This window comes from Kogia breviceps, chromosome 3, assembly GCF_026419965.1.
Source record: "Kogia breviceps isolate mKogBre1 chromosome 3, mKogBre1 haplotype 1, whole genome shotgun sequence".
Taxonomy (NCBI): Eukaryota; Metazoa; Chordata; class Mammalia; order Artiodactyla; family Physeteridae; genus Kogia; species Kogia breviceps.
This window is the reverse complement of record NC_081312.1, coordinates 82689379-82713068: the sequence shown is the minus strand read 5'-3', so window position 1 is coordinate 82713068 and position 23690 is coordinate 82689379. Positions and strand designations below refer to the sequence as shown.

The 23690-nt window shown below is 43.1% G+C and overlaps 1 protein-coding gene across 5 annotated transcripts in view; it reads left to right on the top strand.

The window, feature by feature from the left end:
- The window catches only part of RASGRP1 (RAS guanyl releasing protein 1), a 79963-nt gene that overhangs the window by 41004 nt on the left and 15269 nt on the right, over window positions 1-23690 (top strand). Inside the window, exons 4-12 of one of the 5 annotated variants that reach the window (XM_067028943.1) lie at window positions 3509-3543; window positions 5344-5467; window positions 7979-8047; window positions 9441-9572; window positions 11729-11882; window positions 15120-15293; window positions 16308-16424; window positions 18716-18991; window positions 20507-20587. In XM_067028943.1, coding sequence (XP_066885044.1) covers window positions 5460-5467; window positions 7979-8047; window positions 9441-9572; window positions 11729-11882; window positions 15120-15293; window positions 16308-16424; window positions 18716-18991; window positions 20507-20587 — 1011 coding nt within the window. In that variant the 5' untranslated portion in view covers window positions 3509-3543; window positions 5344-5459. Of the gene's footprint in view, window positions 1-3508; window positions 3544-3731; window positions 3845-5343; window positions 5468-7978; window positions 8048-9440; window positions 9573-11728; window positions 11883-15119; window positions 15294-16307; window positions 16425-18715; window positions 18992-20506; window positions 20588-23690 lie in introns of those variants that run through there. The other 4 variants (XM_067028942.1, XM_059056964.2, XM_059056963.2 and 1 more) reach the window with 4 other exon arrangements.

Here is a 23690-nt window from a genome sequence, read left to right as displayed (position 1 = left end):
AGAATTTTAAAACCATAATAAAACGGACTCAGACTTGGTCTACTTTTTATTAACTCCACGTACCAGCAATTCTAAACAATGTCAGTGATTAAATACTCCTCGCTGAAAAAACTTTGTCGCTCTAAGGACTGAGCTGTACCTCGGGTGCCCGTCTTGGTGCCCTGCCAGGTACCTGCCCCCACGGTGGAACCAGAGCCCTCTTCCTCCCCGTCCTCCCTCCCACTCTTACCAGAATCTTTCTCTATCGGTTACCTCCCCTCTCTCCTGTCCTTTTAAACCCTGCCTCTTCAGGGGCACCTGCCCCTCAGCCTAAAACACATTCAAGTCTCCCCAACCTAAAAAGAAACTCTCAACCCTGCCTCCCCTTCATTCCATTGATAGGGTTAGAAATGTGATGCACAGACTTCTTAAAATAGTCCGTACTCACTATCTCCCATCTCTCAACTCCCACTCAGTCCTTAACCCGACTGTGACCTCCACCCCTGTACTCAGACTTTCCTCTGATGTCACCAGTGACCTCCTAGCTACCAAGCCTGGGGGCTTTTGTTTCCACCCTTGTTTACCACCATCTCCAGTGTAGAGGCCTTGTTGACACCCCCTGCCTCTCCAGACTCCCTCCAGGGCCCCGGGAACTGCACCTTCCCGGCGCGCCCTCCTCCTGGGCTGCCCCCCTCCACCTCTCCATCCAGCCTCTTCTTTGCGTACCTCCTCGAGATGGGGATGACATCCTGGTTTCTTCTCACTGCTCTTCCCCTGGGTGATTTCCCCCAGGATTTCCACCACCATTCCTCTGAGGACTTTCAAGTCCATGTTTCTCTAACCCAAACCATTTTTTTGTTAAACGTTTGGACCACTTTGTCCTGCAGACACTGCAATCTTAATATGCTTAAAACTTAACTCATTAACTCACCACCTCAACGACTACTACTATGAGTTCTGCTTTGACACCTGTATTTTCAGTTTCCGTTCATGGTATTGCTGCCCATCCGATGGTCTTAAAGCGGCAACATCAAAGCACTCACAATCCTCCGTGCCTTTCACCTCCTACAGAGTCCGTCACCCAATCTCAGGGTTCCTGCATCAGAAGTGACTCTTTTCTCTTCTCTCCATTCCCATGCCTCTGCCTTCATGTGGGCCCTCACGGTCTCTCTCTCCCCAGCCTCTGTCCCATCCTGGGCTTCTCATCTGCACAGCCACCCTCTCCCTCGTTTATCCACCTCTGCAGTTACTTTCCTGAGAAGCGAATCAGGCAGGCCAGGCTCCAGAGCCTCTGCAAATAGAGGGTAACGGCAGATCCTCGGTTGCCAGGAGATGGCCCTCCACAGGCTGGCCCAGCGTGCCCCTCCTGCTCCATCCTCAGCTGTCTCAGAAACCCTTTCCCCTCCACGGTGAATGTCTCAACGTCCCAGGCTGGAGTGGCTCCTTTTACCTGTTAGTTAAAGAAGCTCGGATGGCTTCCTTTTGTTTCCTGTTTTTCCATTGTTAAAAGAGAGAGAGAAAAAAATTTAACAATTTTTAACGTGCTTTGAATAGTTCAGATGCCTGAGAAGTACATCCAGAACTGTCCTGGTACTTCATGGCCACAGCACTGCCTATGAAGCTGTGGAGCCTGAAGCTTCCAGCAAACAATGACGATTACCCCAGGCCAGCAGATGGCTGAGCCCCCGATTGCTGGCCTGCGTGTGCTGCTGTTTGCTTCATCTCCTCGGGTGAGAAAGCGGTGCCTGCCTCGCTTGAGGCTGCCTCCGCGGTGGCACAAGGGCTCTGCGACCTTGGGAGGCTCTGCCCTCCTGGATGGCATCTGCGTGCCCACAGGCTCAGCCGTCATATGGAGACTCAGTGGGTTCACAGATCCTGCCCCACACATGGCATCTGGCGCTGTGCACTGGGGAACGGATGTGTGAAGAGAAGGATGAGGAGCAAAGAGAAGGAAGATAAACTCCACGATAAAAGGCACCATGTGGATTCTTATGTCCACCCAGTTGTTTTAAAAGAAAAGTGGGGGGTTTCTTTTGTGCCTTCCTCATTAATAAGGAAGAAGTTAAAAATTTCAACTACTAGATCAAATATTAAAAATATAGACTCTAAGACGTATTTATCTAGAATGTGCCTTATGCTTGAATCTCTTTGCACCGAAGGGATGCATTTTCTTACCCATGTGGTATAAAGAAATGTAAAGTCATGTCATTCTCACTCCTCCCTTTTATATCCAAAGAAAGGCAGGCATTGGAACCATTCACTTCATGAAATTTGCCAGTTGCCTGGGCTTATTTTTTGGATTGATTACCTTTGTTCTTGTTGTGTGTGTGTGTGTGTGTGTGTGTGTGTGTGTGTGTGTGTGTGTGTGTGTGTGTGTGTGTGAGGTTTTGTGTTTCTGTTTGATTTTGGTGCTCTCAGGGACAGATTTTATAACAGTAAATCTATCAAAATTTAGGTTTTTTAAGTTAAAGTCATTTTATGAAATGTACAAATTTCACAGCCATAGTTTTTCTTTAGGGGTTCAAGTTTAGCTTGCAAATCTTACTGTTCTTCCTATAAGTCTAGAATGTCCCACCAAGCACTTTTAAGGAACCTTGAAAAATGCTTGGTTAGTTGGAATAATGGTTTTAAACTACAATTATGAACATCTATCATCTCATATAAATACAAAATTAAAGAAATTTAAATTTCTTTTCTTGTAATGAGAACTTAGAATTTTCCCTCTTAGCAACTTTCATGTATAATGTTGAGCAGTGTTAATTATATTTTTATCATGTTGTACATTACATCCCTAGTACTTACTGATCTTATAAGTTTGTATCTTTGACTGCCTTCATACAATCCCCCTTTTCCCATCCCTGCCTCTGGTAACCACAAATCTGATCTGTTTTTCTATGTTTGTTGTTTCTTTGTCCGTTTTTGAAGTATAATTGACCTACAACACTATGTTAGTTTCTGTTACATAACAGTGATTTGATATGTCTATACATGTCAAACTGGTCACCACAATAAGTCTAGTTACAGATATGTCACCCTACAAAGATATTACATAGTTATTAACTGTATTCCCCATATGGTGCATTTCTTACCCATGTCTCATTTTGCAAATGTAAGTTTGTACCTCTTAATCTTCCTCACTTATTTCTTTCTTCCCCCTACTTCCCTCCCCTCTGGCAAACACCTGTTTGTTCTCTGTACCTATAACTCTGTTTTGTTATGTTTGTGCATTTGTTTTTTTAGATTCCACATATAAATAAAATCATACAGTATTTGTCTTTCTCTGTCTGACTTATTTCACTTAGCATGTACCCTCTGGGTCTATCCATGTTGTCTCAAATGGCAAGATTTCATTCTTTTTTATGGCTAATATTCCAGTGTATGTGTGTGTGTGTACGTACCACATCTTCTTTATCCTTTCATCTCTTGATGGACACTTAGGTTGCTTCCATATCTTAGCTATTGTGAATAATGCTGCATTGAACACATGGCTGCATATATCTCTTCTAATTAGTGTTTTTGTTTTCTTCAGATAAATACGCAGGAGTGGAAATTCTGGACCATATGGTAGTTCTATTTTTAATTTTTTGAGGAACCTCCATACTGTTTTCCATAGTGGCTGCACCAATTTATGTTCCCAGCAACAGTGTGCAAGGGTTCTGTTTTCTCCACATCGTCACCAACACTTGTCATCTGTTGTCTTTTTGATAACAGCCATTCTAACAAGTGTGAGGTGATACCTCGTTGTGTTTTTGATTTGCATTTTCCTGATGATTAGTAATATTGAGCATCTGTTCATGTGGCTTTTGGCCATTTGTCTTCCTTGGGGAAAATGGATATGCGGATCCTCTGCCAGTTTTTTAATCAGGTTGGTTTTTTGATGTTGAGTTGTATGAGTTCTTTGTATGTTTTGGATATTAACCCTTTATTGGATATATCATTTGCAAATATCTTCACCATTTAGTAGGTGGTGTTTTCATTTTGTTGGTGGTTTCTTTTCCTTCACTGTGCAAAAGCTTTAGTTTGATATAGTCCCATTTGTTTTTTTAAAAAAATAAATTTATTTATTTATTTTTGGCTGAATTGGGTCTTCGTTGCTGCACACAGGCTTTCTCTAGTTGCAGCGAGCGAGATTCTCGTTATGGTGGCTTCTCTTGTTGCAGAGCATGGGCTCTAGGTGCGCAGACTTCAGTAGTTGTGGCATGCGGGCTCAGTAGTTGTGGCTCGTGGGCTCTAGAGTGCAGGCTCAGTAGTTGTGGCGCACAGCCTTAGTTGCTCTGCAGCATGTGGGATCTTCCCAGTCCAGGGTTCAAACCTGTGTCCCCTGCACTGGCAGGCGAATTCTTAACCACTGTGCCATCAGGGAAGCCCTAGTCCCATTTGTTTATTTTTGCTTTTGTTTCCCTTGCCTGAGGAGACATATCCAAAAACAATGTTATGAAGACTGATGTCAAAGATCATATACCTATGTTTTCTTCTATAAGTTTTATGGTTTCAGGTCTTACATTTAAGCTCGTAATCAGTTTTGAATTCATTTTTGTGCATAGTGTCCAGCATAGTCCAGTTTGATTATTTTGCATGTAACTGTCCAGTTTCCACAAAACCACTTATTTAAGAGACTGTCTTTTCTCCATTGTATATTCTTGCCTCCTTTGTTTTAGATTAATTAACCATAAGTGTGTGGTTAATTTCTGGGCTCTTTATTCTGTTCCATTGATCTACTTGTTTGTTTTTGTGCCAGTACCATACAGTTTTGATGACTGTAGCTTTGTAGTGTAGTCTGAATTTCAGGAGTGTGATACCTCCAGCTCTGTTCTTCTTTCTTCAGATTGTTTTGCTATTTGGGGACTTTTCTTTCCATAGAATTTTAGAATTATTTGTTTTAGTTCTGTGAAAAATGCCATTGGTATTTTGATAGGATTGCATTGAATCTGTAGGTTGCCTTGGGTAGTATGGTCATTTTAACAATATTCTTCTAATCCATGAATATGGTATATCTTTCCATCTGTTCTGTCATCTTCAATTTTTTTCATCAGTTTCTTAAAGTTTTCTGACTGTGGGTCTTTTACTTACATAGTTGGATTTATTCCTGGATATTCTATCCTTTTCAATGTGATTTAAATGGAATTGTTTTCTTAATTTCTCTTTCTGATAGTTCCTTGTTAGTATATAGAAATGCAACATATTTTTATATATTAATTTTGTGCCCTGCAACTTTACTGAATTTTGATGAACTCTGGTACTATTTTGGTGGTATATTTAGGATTTTCTATGTATAGTATCATGTCATCTTCAAACAGTAACAGTTTTACTTCTTCCTTTCCAATTTTGATTCATTTCTTTTTCTTGTCTGATTGCTCTGGCTAGGAATAAAATTGGTGAGAGTGGGCATCCTTGTCTTGCTCCTGATCAAGAAGAAATCCTTTCGGTTTTCACCATTGAGTATGATGTTAGCTGTGGGCTTATAATATGTGGCCTTTGCTATGTTGAGGTATGTTCCCTCTATACGTCTTCATGGAAAGTTTTTTTAATCATAAATTGTTGAATTTTCTCAAATCCTTTTTCTGTATCTATTGAGATGATCATATGATTTTTATTCTTTATTTATATATTTTATTCTTCAATTTGTCAATGAGGTATATCCCACTGACTGATTTGTGGATATTGAACTATCCTTGCATTCATTGGATAAATTCCACTTGATCATGGTGTATAATTCTTTTAATATATTGTTGTATTTGGTTTGCTAATATTTTGTTGAGAATTTTTGAATCTATGTTCATCATATTTTTATCACTGATATTAGCCTGTAATTTTCTTTTTTTGTGATATCTTTGACTGGTTTTAGTATCAGGGTGATGTTGGCCTCATAGAATGAGTTAGGAAGTATTCCTTCTTCTGCAGTTTTTTAGAATAGTTTGATAGGTGTTTACTCTTTTCTTTTTTTTTTTTTTTTTTTGCGGTACGCGGGCCTCTCACTGTTGTGGCCTCTCCCGTTGCGGAGCACAGGCTCCGGACGCGCAGGCTCAGAGGCCATGGCTCACGGGCCCAGCCGCTCCGCGGCATGTGGGATCTTCCCGGACCGGGGCACGAACCCGTATCCCCTGCATCGGCAGGCGGATTCTCAACCACTGCGCCACCAGGGAAGCCCTACTCTTTTCTGAATGTTTGGTAGAATTCACCTGTGAAGCCATCTAGTCCTGGACTTTTGTTTGCTGTAAGTTTTTTTTTGTTTTTTTAATTACTGATTCAATTTCATTATTGGTAATTGGTCTACTCATATTTTCTATTTCTTCCTGGCTCAATCTTGGAAGATTGTACATGTCTAGGAATTTGTACCTTTCTTCTAGGTTGTCCATTTTATTGGCATGTAACTGTAGTAATCTCTTACGTTCTTTTGTATTTCTGTAGTATTGATTGTAACTTCTTTTTTATTTCTGATTTTATTGATTTGGGCCCTCTCCCATTTTTTTTTTCTTGAAGAGTCTAACTATTTAGATCTGAAGTGCATCTCTTGTAGGCAGCATACATATGGATCTTGGTTTTGTATCCATTCAGCCACTCCATGTCTTGTGATTGAAGCATTTAGTCCATTTACATTTAAAGTAATTATTGATAGGTATGTACTTGTAATTTTAAATCTTATATTTTAGATTTTTAAAATACTTCAGAGGCTTTTCTGAATTCTAACTAGTTTTTATAACTTCAGTAAATTAAAATTATAAACAGTAAAGCTAACATTACCTTAGATGTTCCAAAGCTATGCATAAACTTAATAAGATTTGAATTTAAAATCACAAGTGTAAATCCCTTAATTGTATATTCCAGATTGAAGTTGCAAGACTCTCATTCTAATATGCTCTTAAACATTACAGGTATATAAGATTTCAAAAGGCATAGATCCCTTCCTAATAAAAATATCAGTAATATGATTTGGACTGTTTTTTACTTTGCTATATTTAGGTCTGAGTTTTCCAAGGGTTAAAATATGCATAGCCACTGAAAGAAGACTGCACAGCCCCAGTTAATTGAGACATCTGCTGGCTGCTCAGTGGATTCCTCTCAGGGGCCCTGCTGAAATTCATGGAGCCCTGGATTGTGGTTAATTTGACATGGTTTTTAGAGGAGAAAGAGGGCAATGTCTTGCGGGGCACACAGCCCACATAGCCTGATTCCTCAGTATGTTGATGGAAGAGGGTAGGACCACCCAGGTTCATCACTGGATTGGATTTTGCATTTCTATGACCTTTACAGTAAACACTTATTCTTTCCATATATCTCTAGAGATGTGTGAGCTTGATGGAACTTTGCTGTTCTTTCTTGTTCTTAGAATGGCATCATTCTCGTGGAATATTCTGCATGATATTGATCCTTAATGTGCTCTCCCGTTGTATTTGGATCATTCACATGGCTTTTAATGACTTGCTATTACAACCTGTAAGATCATTCACATGGCTTTTAATGACTTGCTATTACAACCTGTAAGATCAATCTACTGACATTTTCTAGGCATATATTATCATTTTCCTATTATTGCCTTATCATTACAATATATCTGAATATTTATTCCTTCCCTTTCTTCTAATTCAATGCACCGATTTTTTTATCAGTTGCTGAAAAGATAAGAACAATCTCTTCTTTTTAGCTTGTCTCCAGCAGACTCCTAGTCTTGGGCATGGGCAGAGGTCACTTGCCCCTTCTTTACTTCTTACAGGTCACCTGTGCAGGGGCATTGCTGTGCTGTTGACTTCCTACTTCTCTGCAGAGGAGATGCTGTGGCCTTCTTCCATAAGCGACTTCAGCATGGGCTAAAGTCACCGCCTTGGCCCTTCATAAGCATACAGCTGCACACATTGAGTTGGTTTTATCCTATGGCCAGGGAGAGAAAAAACATTAAAAGAAACTATTTGCGGGGCTGGAGGAGGGTAGTTATAGCAGTACTTCCAAAAATGAAAAGTTGTTTGGTTTCTATAACAGAGGCTTCCATTTCCCTTAACCACAGCCATACCTATAAGGATGCCTTGGCAAAGAATTCACCAGGGCTTTGCCTGAAGATCTGCTATTTTGTAAGGTAACATTTCTGCATGCATTTGGGACTTTGTGGAGTGGGGTGAAATGAAAGAGCCAGAGACTCTAGCTCTGTCCTTGTCCTCCCTGCCTTTCCCTTCCTGACCATCTGTACAACAACTCTGGGCAGACCAGAAAGGGCAATTGTTAGTACTGGAAATTCCTCAAAGAGCATAGTCAGTTTTTTCTGATGTGCCTGAGCTTAATTTTTTTTTTTTTTTTTTTTTTTTTGTGGTACGTGGGCCTCTCACTGTTGTGGCCTCTCCTGTTGCGGAGCACAGGCTCCGGACGCTCAGGCTCAGCAGCCATGGCTCACAGGCCCAGCTGCTCCGCGGCATACGGGATCCCACCAGACCGGGGCACGAACCCACGTCCCCCACATCGGCAGGCGGACTCCCAACCACTGCGCCACCACGGAAGCCCAAAGCTTAATATTTTATACCAATGTTTTTGTCAACCTTACAGCATCAAGTGACATCAAGTATCAAGTGACATAAGGGAAAGATTATTTTTGTTTTTATTCCTAAGTATAAAAGTAATGTAGCTCATATTAGAGCACTTTGAAAATATAGAGAAGAATATAACTATAGTAATAATCATTTATATCCAACTACCTATTTTGGTCTATTTCCCTTGTCTCTTTCCAAATAGGTTTTTTAACATAGTAGAGATCAAAATACATACAAAGTTTTGTATCCTATAGTTTTCACTTAACTTTAAATCATAGGAATCTTCTCTAGTCATTAAAAACTTTTTGTAGGGCTTCCCTGGTGGCGCAGTGGTTGAGAATCCGCCTGCCGATGCAGGGGTCACGGGTTCGTGCCCCGGTCCGGGAAGATCCCACATGCCGCGGAGCAACTAAGCCCGTGAGCCATGGCCGCTAGGCCTGCACGTCCGGAGCCTGTGCTCCGCAACGGGAGAGGCCACAGCAGTGAGAGGCCCGCATACCGCAAAAAAAAAAAAAAAAAAAAAACTTTTTGTAAACATTATTTTTAATGGCCATATAATATCCTGAGATATAATAAAGTGTAATTTACAGATACATTGTCCAATCTTTGGATGTTTGGTTTGTCTGCCATTGTCTTATTTATCATTCTCTCTGATACACATGGTTGTGCCTAAATCTTTGCAGTGGCTTCTTTCATTATGATTCACCTTATCATAGCATAGCATTTAATATGTGAGGCGCGGAGTATCGTCAGTGGGTGGTTTTCTCTTTCCCCCACCCCCACTCCAGCTCCTTATATCCTGTATAGAGAATATAGATTCTATATTCCCAGAAATATAGAACAAACCAGCCCCTGTCTTTTTCTGAATCCTTTTTGCAGGAAGAACCCACCACAATGTGAGTCCTTGGCTTCAGTTTTGGCTTGTGTTTTTTAAATCCCACCATGTAGGTATTGGATAACAGAATTCTGGATCATGTTTAAAATGGATGCCAGCTTGGCAAGCACTATGGAAGAGTTTCAGGAACTGGTGAAAGCTAATGGCGAGGAGCTGCACTGCTGCCTGATTGACACAACTCAAATGTGAGTGTCGTGGTTTTGACGCCTCTTTGGAAACCACCTCCCTCCTGTAATACAGCCCAGGCTGCTCAGCAAGGCTCTGCGTCCCGCTGTGACGTCTGCTCTACCCACCCCAAGAAGCCCTCGGGCAGGTTCAGATGGCCTCATGAAAGAGAAAAGCTTGACATGTAGCAGGAAAGCAGAGAAGCCCCCTGGTGATAACGCTGTACATGACTAATATCCAAGAGTAGGAAAAAAGAAGTCTCAGTGAAAAAGAAATCAGGTAGCCAGATATTGACTAAAATTTATATAAATCCCAAGAAACTGAAAGTGTGGTGACTAAATTGGTGCCTCTTCAGCAGCTAATGCCTGGAGGGCCCCTGCACTTATAAATGGGGAGGGGACTGCTGGAAAACGGATCGAGCAGAGGGTTTATAACATATTCAGTAGGCCAGAAGTTCTGCAAGAGACACTTAGACCTATGCAGAGATGGAAAGGATCTCAGGAATACTGAATATTATTCCTTGGATTTCTTATTTATGAGATGGTCCCACTCTGGAAAAATGAATGCCTGTCCTAATCTGGGGAGAGCAGAGTACACTCATCATATGTTAAGGTTTTCACAATGTGGCCCCTTTGTTTTAGAATAATACAGATCCCTAGGACACAGAATTCTAGGACTGAAACATATTTTCAAGATGATTTTATCCAGCGTCCTGGGAAACAGTCTCAGCAAGGCTTGCTTGTCTGGGGTCACACAGCTAGCTGAGTTAATGGCAGAGCAGAATCCGGACTGTGAGAACCCTCAGTGCCCTGTGCCATGGCCGTGTGCAAATGATTTCCAAATCACATGTCAGAGTCCCAGTTAAATCTGCATAGCAGGTTGGACTCTCTGTACTTCTTTGCTTAGAATTATAATAACTTGCGAGATAAAAGAAGGTTTTGCAGTAACAATGTCTTCATCTTTTATTTATTTATTTATTTTTTTTTTGTGATATGCGGGCCTCTCACTGTTGTGGCCTCTCCCGTTGCGAAGCACAGGCTCCGGACGCGCAGGCTCAGCGGCCATGGCTCACGGGCCCAGCCGCTCCGCGGCATGTGGGATCCTCCCGGACCGGGGCACGAACCCGTGTCCCCTGCATTGGCAGGCGGATTCCCAACCACTGCGCCACCAGGGAAGCCCGTCTTCATCTTTTAAATGCAGCACACGGGAGGGCCCAGGGCAGTTCTCAAACCCTGATTTCCTCATCCCAATATACCCCTAGCTGACTTTCCTCTACCAATATTTTCCACGGTATGTTCTTTAGGAATTAGTCAGTGGGATATTGCCCGACCAGATATACTTGAGAAATAGAGAGTTGAACTTCCTTTTTGCAATGCGTCTCAGAGTCTGTAATATGCTCTTTGGCTAAGCGGACTGCAGAATTTGTAGCATTTCCCAAACTCATTTGACCACAGAACCCTTTTGTCAAGAGACAAGGTTCTCAGGAATACAGGTTTGGGAAATACAGATCTGCAACCTGCTACCTCTTTGCTTCCTTCGTGTAGGAAATTGAAAATGAATAAGAAACACATGGATTGATTACAAGAAAATGTTGTGGGGGGGCTAACTCTAGGGTTAGCTAGGCTTCCTTGGTCATTTCAGTGGCTGGGGACATTTGAGGAAAATGCCACAAGTCTGCCCAGAGTGACCACCTGTTCCTACACGATTCCCCAGCATGGCATCTCCTCTCTGTGGTTCTCTGTGCTCTTCTGGCATGAAAACTGCCCCACTACCTTGAGATTTCCAGCCACATAGAGTCCCCATCACCCTCATGAGATGAGGGAACACAGAAGGCATGGAGAGAGCAGACCTGCCAGGGTTACACAGAGGAGCCAGAACACTGTGAACAGTGCCCGAGACTCTGTCCTTCCCACAGACTTAAGACAAATGCATTTTACCCAGTTCCCATGGCACGTTTAGAAGGCTCAAGGAAAACCATCAAAGCTTCCTAGTCGCCACCATAGGAAAAACTGATGGATGTCGGGAAACTGTTAATGCAGTGTTTTGACCAAGGAAAGTTAGGTCATGGTGCTTTGCATAGTCTTGTGGGAAGCGTTAATGGATTTATTTGCATTAAAAAGCAATTTTGATTTATTCTTTTGCCCTGTCTTCTCCCTTTCATTTTTACCCGCAAAAGCAATGCCCGTGACTGGTCCAGGAAACTGACTCAAAGGATAAAATCAAACACCAGCAAGAAACGGAAAGTCTCCCTGCTCTTTGACCATCTGGAACCAGAAGAGCTCTCCGAGCACCTTACCTACCTGGAGTTCAAGTCCTTCCGGAGGATATCTGTATGTACCCGAGGGGCCGGAGAAAAGCTTCCCTGGGATATCTCTGAAAATAAGCAGAGGAATTCAACAGGCCATCCGCCTCCTAACCCTAGGGGCCCCCTCGGCGCTGGCAAGCCTTTCCCATCAGACTCCGTGTAGTTGGGACAATCAGGACACGCTGCCTTATTTGTTGCTCCTGCTCCGCTCCATGCTCCCATCCTCCAAGCCCACCACTCGCTCAAGTGGCAGTACTATGGGCGCACATGGTACCCTGCACACGTGCGTGTACACGCAGCTTGCACGCGCATACACACACACACACATTTTACTCCTGATAATTATTAGGCTTCCAGAATGTTTATTTTTTTAATTTTCCTCCAAAAAAATGAGGCTAAGTCCTGTAAGAGGACTTGAGTTCATTCTAGAATAGGCTTTGGATGGCTGAGGGAAATCTCAAAATAAATCCGATGCTACTGGTCTAGCCCAGAATTTACCTAAGCCCTTGAGGTGGTGCTGACATGGCCCAGCAGTCACCCCTGATTCTAGAGAGAAACTGTGCTGACCCAAACCTTGCTCACTGAAACTCCATATGTGATACCAACGAACACCGGCTCCATACAGGAGAACCTGCCAACAGAGCCTCACTGGCCCATATGATTTCCTGAGAAATGACTCCACTCAGCCCCCACTGCTATGGAAAGATACAATTTTCAGCTTTGCTCTAAAAGTAGAGACTGCCTAGTTGCTGGATGCATTTCTTAGATGCACTTGTTCCCTGCTGAGGTGATAGAGGCCCAGGGGTGGCTTGGACCAGGTCACACAGTTTATTAGAGTCAGAGCTGAGACCAGGATCACAAGCCTCTCTCGGTCACTCAGCACCAATTTATTGAGGCTGCTTGTGTTTGGAAGGAGAGCTGCAAACCAGGTTACAGGGGTATTGTAGCTTTCCTCCCATAATGTCGACAGCCTCCCTGTTTTCACCCAGCTAGTTTGCCAATGAGCCAGGAACCTCCCTGCCCCCTCCAGCCCAATTTGGAAATACGTCTCCAAGCATTCATCTGCACGGGGACCTCCAGTCTCCCCACTGGCTCCCCTCAGACAGAACCGCAGGCCCCAGTTGGAACGCTCCCCCTGGGGGGTTTCCATTTGGCAGTGCCTCTCCTGTCACGGGGGAAGGACACTGAAAAGAGCCATTTATCACACTGGAAATCTGAGCTGTACTGGAGCCCAACTGGTAGGACTGCTCTGTCAGGCCTGTGGGATGTCTGCTCCCTGCCAGGGCTCAGATCAGTGGAGGTAGAAGGGAAGAGTCAGTGCAGAACAAGGCCTCTGCGCCAGTGCTCCCCCAGTGTCGGTGCAGGGTTCTAGCTGCAAATGAAGAAAGACATCAGCTTGAACCTTCATTTCTTTTGAATGTCACAGTTGCCTCGTAGAAGAAGACTTTGGGGGGGATTTTTTTTGTTTTCCCTACACAGTTCTAAACAGTTCTCCCCACGTAGGGTGGGAGAGAAATTTATCTCTGCTATGAATTGAGTGACATTTGATATTTTCTGCTTATTATTATAATACTTTGGCGGGGGGAAGAATTATACTGAGATAATTCTTTTAAAAAACAAGTGGATTCAATATGTTACATTTAGAATGGGAGGAGTATATAAATGTATTCACTGGAATGAATCAGGGGAACTTTCTCTTAGAACCAGTAAGATTTGTGCTGTATATGTCTCTCTTAAGGAGTAGGTTTGGTCTACTCATATTTTTCCACCCATCAGCAAACACAGCACAGAAAAATGGGGCTAGTTAATTTGCATTCATTTTATTTAGGTTATGAGATCTTCTCATCAGTGTATTACTAGTCAGGCAGGACTAAGGTATGTACACTGATAACAACCCCCTCAACCCTTCCCACCCAATCTCAGTGGCCTAACAGAGCAAAAGTTTATTTTTCACTCCTGCTTCACGTCTGACCAGGGGCCTCTGCTGACCACAGGTGCTCAGAGCCTGGGTCTGGGAGGCTTCATCTTAACATGTATCTCCACGATCTCTGCAGCCTGGAAAGGCAACATAGCCAATCATTCACTTGGCTCTTCTTTCTCAAAAGTCATCACTCTGTCAGCAACTCCTAAATATCTAAAGATCTTTAGGGTGTGAAATGATAGTGTGCTCAACTTCCTAAAAGGAGTTCCCTGAAAAGCATTCGTTCCAATACAATCCCAGCGAGAGGAATTTTCTTTATTTCTGGAATGTGCCTACTACTAATATAAACATCATTATTTAAAAGTTTCCTTGTTTCTGAAAAAAAAAAAAAATCATCATGTCACTTTCCACTGATGTTCTCCTGGCTAAACTGTGTCATGTGGTCACAGCTGATCTCAAAGGGCAGAGCTGAGAAATGGAGAGCTGGAAATAGCTGGGGAACAGCACCAAAAACTCCCATGGGAGCACTGGAGCAGAGCAAACTCTCCTCCCTCTGTTACACTATTTGAGCTGAAGGATTGCTTGTGACAGTGACATAGTAGCTACAGTCATGACTTACACAGGGATCTTCTGGGAGATTTCCAGCTTCCCATCTGCTGTTTGTTTCATTGTCAGCCATAGTGAATGCCACTGCCCAGGTGAATGGGAAGCTGTGGTCCCCAAACAATAGCTAACCAGTGTCACGTACACCACTCGCTTCGTCCCTGCTCAAGTTGGCGAATAGAGGGAAATCCAAACAGGTCTGTTTGATCATGAGGTTAATAACATCCTGTTAGCACCACCTCACACTTATGTAGCACTCTGAAAAGTTAAAGTGCTTTCACAGGTTATCATGTTTGATCTTAGTAACAATTCCATGTCCTAAATAGGACAGATGTTATCCCATTTTTAAGTTAAGAAAACAGCTAGGAGAGAGAAAAAGTGTGACACAATAGATTTTGTGAGATGATCTTTTTTTATTTCCCTTACCTTCAGCAACAGAGCTAGAACTAGTACTGAGATTTTTCTTGTCTACTGTATTCTTTAGAATTTAGAAGGGACACTATCCCTATCTACTCAACATAATATTTGGGTTAACTTGTATGTGTACACATCCATTTAGGCCTAATGACTTTTGATGTAGAGGGACCATGCTGTGGGTAGAATAAGAAAGATGTCCTTCCTACCAAGAGCTCCTCTGTCCCTTAGCAGATTCTAGCCATCAACTCAGCAGAGGTAATATGCCCCTCGGGTCTCCCAGAATTCCGGAGCAGCAGTCCTGATGAGTTTCTTTTTCCCCAGTTCTCCGATTATCAGAATTACCTCGTGAATAGCTGCGTGAAGGAGAACCCTACCATGGAGCGGTCCATTGCCCTGTGTAACGGCATCTCCCAGTGGGTACAACTGATGGTTCTCAGCCGCCCCACCCCTCAGCTCCGAGCTGAAGTCTTCATCAAGTTCATCCAGGTGGCTCAGGTGAGTGACTGGATTAAGAATTTAGGCCTGGGCTAAGAGGTAAATTATCCCCTCTTCCTCCAGCCTAGTCTATCCATTAGAGCTGCTTTTTCCTCATGAACCTCCTGGTGGGGTTTGTGCACCTTCACCTGTCCCCAGATCTAGATACCGTGACTCTTCTACATTCCCACACAAGGGCAGTATGGAGAGGGCCCTACAGGCCATCTTCAAGGTCAGGATGTGGTTAGATCTGTTTAGATCTTTAACATTTTTCAGAAGATGCTTACCAGCCTATATTGTTTTACCAAATGTGGCCCACATGGCAAAGGAAAGGGCAATTTCAGGTTTTAGTGGATCTGGACCAGCCTGATTTAGGTCTGTGAACCCATGTTGTGCTGAATGGCTGGGTTTAGTGTTTGAGGGGCAGAGTTTAGGTACCTGATAAGAGAAAAGCAGATACTGTGAACACATATTTGAAATTTCACAGAGATTCTAGCATCTCCGTCCCAGATACTGTCCTCTATAGGCACTGGCGTTGCCCTCAGAAATAAAAAGTCTGGTTACTTTGAGGTGAAGGATATAAAGGATTATGCTGAACGATATATTTTTTCAGCTCTAGATGTTCTAGACCAGTGTTTCTTAAGGTGTGGTACATGGACCACCTGCTCCAATGTTAACTAAAGGTACGTTAAAAGCACAGATCCCTAAGCTGAACCCCAGATCCGGGGAATCAGAACATCTGCACTTGGGTCCAGAAATCTTTGTGTTAAACAAGTACTTTGGGCGTTAGAAGCCACTGCTGTAGAGGGTGGTCCACAGACCAGCTGAAACTAAAGGAGGAAGACATGACGCTTTGCTAGATTTGGGACCTCCTGGTCTGGAATTAAGCCTTAGGAAAGAAATGGACAGAAAATTGCAATACCTGATGGCTAGCCTTTGGCCAGAATTAGGAAGACTCATAACACAGATATGAGAGGCAGCATCTAAGCTCCCATGTAACTGACATGTACAGTGACTCTGTTTTCTGTGTCACAGAAGCTCCACCAACTACAGAATTTCAATACGTTGATGGCCGTGATAGGAGGGCTCTGTCACAGCTCAATCTCCAGGCTCAAGGAGACAAGTTCACATGTCCCGCATGAAATCAATAAGGTCAGTGCTCCTGTCTCCTCCTGGACCCCTTAGCCGCACGCCTAGGACCAGTGTCAGCATTTCCTCCTTGAGGGGCAGCCCAGAGAGCATTTCCAAACCACACCATCCCTTTTCAACCAGGCAAAATACCAAGGAAGCAACCCCTAAGAAAACCCACAGGACAGGAATGGGGATGTCACAGATCTGAGAGTGACTGTGACTCAGTCTGGCCGCAGTGTTACTGCACCCATTCCCGCTGGTGATTTGAAACGATGTGTGTGTCTTTCCCGTGTTTGTAATGCCACTGAGTATCCGGAGTCACCATCTTTAGGAACAACTCACTTGCTCTAGCAAGGAAGAGTGGTTCAGTGACCATAGTTCAGTCTGCATGTCAAATGAGGTTATTTAGTGACACGTTAGAAACCTAGCTAGCGGGAACCCTTGGAGAGTGACATTATGGAGAGCTGAATTTTCCCAGATCGTTGGAAATGAGCTTTTCAGGTACCATTTTTTTAATAGATGGTATTTTATTGAGGAACATTTTTCTTAAGTGTCCTATGCACTTTCCTACGTTATTAATTAGATTTTATAGAAAGGACTTTAATCCTTTATACCTACGGCTATTATCACACACGTAAACCACTGATACAGTACAGATATAAATGCAGCTCCTTATGGTATGGGTTTGATAACAACTGCTCTGGGTATTTCATCTCATTTGGTAATAAACTCAAACCCCAGTCCCCCCACGAGCTCTCTTCTTACGGAGAGGTGTCTGAGCCTCGTTGCCACATCCGTTTTCCCAGGTGTTCAGCCTCCTTTCGGAAAGCCTCTTATTAATCATCCTTGTTCTGACAATGCTGGGGTCTGGGGACACCGCTCCACCCCCACCTCCCAGTGGTCTGGTCACCTTATAATTCCCTGATAGTGCTGGCTGGGAGCAGGCAGAACAACTGAAAAGACTGCCTGTGTCTCAGGAGGAGAGAATCACAGAATTCAAAGTGCCTTTGTGTCATTTCATTGACGAGATGTAGCTTGCTGCTCTGCAGCTTGGGGTGCCCCCCATAGCAGTCCTTCCTGTCTGTAGCTGCTTGACCTTCAGGGTGGTCTGCATAGTGAATTCCTAAGTCCAGAATTAAAGGTAGTGTCCTGCAGTAGTTTACGTCACCTTCCAAGGGGAACAAAAATACCTCTGTCATCTTTGCTGCTAGTCTTTTGTCTTGTGAGCGTTTCCCACACTCCACACTCGCCTGCCCTGTTTCCTAGAGGTGTGTGAGGAGGCTCTCTTGGCAGCCACATGGCTGCCAGGGGCTGACTCCCAGACCTCAGGCTCTTTATCGGGGAGAAAGGGTACTGCTTTAGGCCGTGATTTTATTACAGAAATTTCCGGCACAGTGTTTAAAATGGTTGTTTTGTGTTGTGACGTGACTGGCAGACTGTCTCTCCTTCCTGTCTTTGCTTCTGAGGAGGCTGGTCACCACACATGGGGGTGGGGTTCTGTGAACTGCGTGCTGACTTAAAGCAGGCGCACTGGAAGGAGCAGCAGACCTAGCTGTGCCCTTGCTGTGCTGGGAGCGGCCATGTGCCCTCTGGCCGTGGCAGAGCACAGGCTCTAACGCAGAGCCCCCCATGGCCTCCGCCTCGTCCTCTCTCAGGTCCGTTGCTGGGAATTGGTCTAGTCTGTTCAGCCTCCCTATCCAGGGTTTCGGTCCGTGAGGGGAATGTCACCTGCTTCCTAGGCATAGGCCCATCTTGAGACTCACGGAGCCAAGGCCCACAGAGCGCAGCATAAGGAATAACAACACGCGATAGGTGACTGAAGCGCCACACTGGAAACACATGCTTCCTCCCTCCAGCTGTGTGGGCAGCACACTTGACGTATTATGGGGTGCGGTGTCTTTGGAATCATTCGGAAGACACTAGGGAAGGGGACTGAATGGCTTAGGGTAGAGGTCAGAGAGACACTTACTATGCACTGTATACTCTTGTACTTCTTAAATTTTTTTTATCATGTGCTTATTTTTTAAAAGAACAATTTTAGCATAAAAATGGTAAATAAAACCTCATCTAGAATTTTCCAGTTATGTAGTAAAGCACACCTTGAGTTTTGTAAATCTACTCTGCGATGTTTGACATGAGCTGGAGTTTTAACTGGGGAGTTGGAATCTACACCTTTAGATGGGCCACTCCCTGCCTGACAAATCAGGGACGGGGTGAAATTATGGTAGGAGCTGAGAGTAAAAGGCGGCCGCTGCAAAAACGCAGCCTGCCTGGATGGTACCTGTGACTGGGTCTCTTCCTCTGCTTTGTAGGTTCTGGGTGAGATGACTGAGCTGCTGTCCTCCTGCAGAAACTATGACAACTACCGGCGTGCCTACGGGGAGTGCACCCACTTCAAGATCCCCATCCTGGGGGTACACCTCAAGGACCTCATCTCCCTGTATGAAGCCATGCCCGACTATCTGGAGGAGGGGAAGGTGAACGTCCACAAGCTGCTGGCCCTTTACAATCATATCAACGAACTGGTCCAGCTGCAAGAGGTGGCCCCGCCCCTGGAGGCCAACAAGGACCTGGTGCACCTGCTGACGGTGAGGCTCCATGGGAGACAAATCACTGAGCGCTACCTTATCAAAGATCAGCTCAGTTAACTCACAAGAACTCTATGAAGTGGATACTATCATTACCTCCATTTTATGGATGGGGATTCTGAGGCACAAAGACGTAACTTGCCAGAAGTCACACGTTATTAAGCAGCAGATCCTGGGCTCAGACCCGGGTGGTGGGACTCCGGGGCTGTGCTCTTTAGCACCATGCCCTTTGGACCTCTGGGAGTGTTCCCCTCCCCCTATAAAAGCCAGACCTAAGCTCTCTGGGAGGAGCTGATAGCCAATCAGGATACAAGGCTTGGTAAGAGATTGGAGACAGTGGGTTTTCATTTAGAAAAAGGACAAGGCATTGAGTTAAAAAAAAAAAAAAAAAAAAAAAAAAACAGGATCATTATTTGGGTGCTGCTACCACTGGCTTGGATCCCAGAGACGTTTAAGCCAAGGGCAGGCAAACACTTGTAGTGATGCGGAAGACCAGGATTTGCACTTTGGGTGCGGGGTGAGATCAGATGAACTCCTTTCCAGAGCTGCGATTCCACAGTTCACCAGCTGTGTGACTGACTGTGGGCACATAACTCTAACTCTCTGTTTCCTTGTCTGTAAAATCAGAGGGATTCATCTCTGCGATGACTTCTCCCTTCTCTTTTAGTTCTAAAATTAGACAATTTTTAATCTGCTTTTTTTGCAGAATGGAATAATCACTGTAGCCTCTTCCTACCTCACAGGATTATTTTGATAGTGCCTCAGGCTTTGCATCCAGCTGGTGTCTAATCCCAGCCCTTTTGCTAATTGTCCAGGTGACCTTGGCTAGTTTCAGCCTTATACAGCATCATCTGAGGAAAGAGGCACTGAATCTTAACTTCCTTGTTCACAAATTCTGTGAGGAAAACTGTAAGCATTTCCCTCCCAAAATATACATAAACTATATATACTCAAAAATACGGATGTTTTTGAGTTCTGAACCCCCTGAAGCCCATCCATAGAATCCAGATTAAGAACAAGATTATTTCTAAGACCTCTCTCTAAAATTTTATAGTTCTAAGATATATGAAACTCTCAATATTGTTTGATATTACCTGTTATCATTTAAACTGGGTTCTGTTGCTGGAATCCAATTTTAATGGTATCAGGCCATGCAAACTGTCCTTTCAGATCATTCATCTGCTTTGGGAGAGAACACGTGAGGTGTGGACCATATCTGACTAGATAGGGGCTTTGGCCTAAGCTCTGCCTAGAAGCTTAGCTATTAAACCGTAGTTTAAAAGTGAGCATCTTGAGACTTCTGCAAAGTTTAAAAATATTTTAACAAGAACTAACGCTTACCCTACTACAATAGTAGATGTTATACCCCCAAGTTTTTGTGAATTTTTAAAAACAAATGACTTACAGCCTAGAAGGGTAAACCACTAGAGAGGAAGAACCAAGAAAGAAACACATCAGCCCTGGGAAAGGCTAACAGCATCCTAGCAATTAACTCTGTTCTCCTTTGATCTGCAGTTATCCCTAGATCTCTACTACACTGAAGATGAAATCTACGAGCTTTCTTATGCCCGGGAGCCCAGGAACCACAAAGCCCCAGTGAGTTTTTCATATTAAGACTCCCATGTGTAACACAGGTGCTTTACAAGCCTCTCATCGAGGTCATCCATCTCAGAATGGACTTTAGTTCAGTTTAAAAAGCATATTATGTTTTTACTATGTGCCCAACATTGTGCTAGGAATAAGGAAAGCTTCAACATATGTATGAGGAATAGTTCCTGACCATAAAGAGTTTGTACACTACTCGAGGGGATAAGACTAATATGTGAACAGTAAATAACTACATGCCATGAGTGTCAGGAGTGGGGGAATTGGCCAGTGGTTTACTAGTTAGAGAAGGGATATAGCGTGGTGGGCTGGAGCGACCTCTCCCTCCTATTAATTATAAAGTGTCCTCAGGGCAGTTGTTTCTCTTCATGATTTGTTGATAATGATATGTATATTAATCAGATGCTCAGCTTCAGAGGACTTTCAACTTGGTAGATAGAAAAGCCCCGTGGGTCAGGAAGAGCAGTCTGCTGGGTCTTTTGACCTCTTATGATGAGAAGTCCTCAAAATTGTGCACAGTCCTGGCTGCACAGTAGGGACTTCACAGGTTATCTGGCCCTGGCTTCCTACAGGCAGGTGAAATAATTTCAGTCTTCCTTCTGAAGAACCAATAATTCCCAGTCTCCTGGGCAGCTCCCCAGCTCCAAAGCAAGTGGTACTCAAGCGTAGAGAGTTGCCCGTACATGAGAAATTCAGCTTATCTGTTCAAATGGCTAAATTTCATTGTTTCTGTACAGAAAGATCAAGTTCTAGCATCCTATTGTAACCAAAGATGTTTACTGAACATTCGGCAGGTTTCAGGGTGTTAGAGGGCATTCCAACGAAAAGGGGACCTTCTTTCGTTTTTTGAAGGGATTTTAATTTGGGCCAAGTCTCAGACACTTAGGAATGGATTCCATCTCAGCTTGTCTAGGCCTCACTTTTTTTTCTTGCGTGTCTTCCTGCCTTTTAGCTATTTTTCTCCTCATCCTTGTCTCTCCTAAATAGTAAGTAGAGAACAGAGAGGAAAAAGATTTTTTAATGTTATTGGAGTGTACCTGCTGTTCAGGTGTACAGCAAAGTGATTCAGTTATACGTATACATATATTAATTCTTTCTCAGATTCTTTTCTCATATAGGTTATCACAGAATATTGAGTAGAGTTTACTGTGCTATACAGTAGGTCTTTGTTGGTTATCTGTTTTATATATAGTAGGGTGTGTATGTTAATCCCAAATTCCTGATTTATCCCTCCCCCCAACATTTCCCCTTTGGTAACCATAAGTTTGTTTTTGATATCTGTAAGTCTGTTTCTGTTTTGTAAATAAGTTCATTTGTATCATTTTTTAAATTAGATTCCACATATGAGTGATATCGTATGATATTTGTCTGACTTACTTAGTATGATAATCTCTAGGTCTATCCACGTTGTTGCAAAAGGCATTATTTCATTCTTTTTTATGGCTGAGTAATATTCCATTGTATATATGTACATCTTCTTTATCCTTTCTTCTGTCGATGGACATTTAGGTTGCTTCCATGTCCTGGCTATTGTAAATAGTGCTGCAGTGAACACTGGAGTGCATGTATCTTTTTGAATTATGGTTTTCTCCAGATACATGCCCAGGAGTGGGATTGCTGGGTCATATGGTAGCTCTGTTTTTTGCTTTTAACCATTCTCCATAGTGGCTGTACCAATTTACATTCCCACCAACAGTGTAGGAGGGTTCCCTTTTCTCCACACCCTCTCCAGCATTTATTGTTTGTAGACATTTTGATAATGGCCATTCTGACCAGTGTGAGGTGATACCTCATGGTGGTTTTGATTTGCATTTCTCTGATAATTAGTGATGTTGACCATCTTTTCATGTGAATTTTGGCCATCTGTATGTCTTCTTTGGAGAAATGTCTATTTAGATCTTCTGCCCATTTTTTGATTAGGTCGTTTGTGGTTTTGATATAGAGCTGCATGAGTTGTTTATTTTGGAGATTAATCCTTTGTCGGCCACTTCATTTGCAAATATTTTCTCCCATTCTGTGGGTTGTCTTTTTGTTTTTATGGTTTCCTTTGCTGTGCAAAAGCCTTTAAGTTTAATTAGGTCCTAGTTGTTTATTTTTGTTTTTATTTCCATTTCTCTTGGAGGTAGATCAAAAAAGATCTTGCTGCGATTTATGTCAAAGAGTGTTCTGCCTATGTTTCCTTCTAAGAGTTTTATAGTGTCCAGCCTTACATTTAGGTCTTGATCTGTTTTGAGTTTATTTTTGTGTATGGTGTTAGAGAATCTTCTAATTTCATTCTCTTACACATAGCTGTCCAGTTTTTCCAGCACCACTCATTGAAGAGGTCTTTCCTCCACTGTATATTCTTTTTTTTTTTTTTTTTTTTTTTTGCTGTACACGGGCTTCTCCCATTGGCTCACGGGCCTAGCCACTCTGCGGCATGTGGGATCTTCCCAGACCGGGGCACAGACCCATGTCCCCTGCATTGGCAGGCGGACTCTCAACCACTGCACCACCAGGGAAGCCCTCCACTGTATATTCTTGTCTCCTTTATCATAATTGACCATAGGTGTGTAGGTTTATTTCTGGGCTTTCTATCCTGTTCCATTGATCTATATTTCTGTTTTTGCACCAATACCATACTGTTTTGATTACTGTAGCTTTGTAGTATGGTCTGAAGTCAGGGGGCCCAATTCCTCCAGCTCCGTTTTTCTTTCTCAGGATTGCTTTGGCTATTTGGGGTCTTTTGTGTTTCCATACAAATTTTAAAATTTTTTGTTCTAGTTCTGTGAAAAATGCCATTGGTAATTTGATAAGGATTACATTGAATCTATAGATTACTTTGGGTAGTATAGTCATTTTGACAATATTTATTCTTCCAATCCAAGAACATTGTATATCTTTTCATCTGTTTGTGTCATCCTCAGTTGCTTTCACCAGTGTCTTATAGTTTTCGGAGTACAGGTGTTTTGTCTCCTTAGGTAGGTTTTCCTAGGTATTTTGATGCGATGGTAAATTAGGTTTCCTTTATTTCTCATTCTGATCTTTCATTGTTAGTGTGTAGGAATGCAAGAGATTTCTGTGTATTAATTTTGTATCCTGAAACTACCAAATG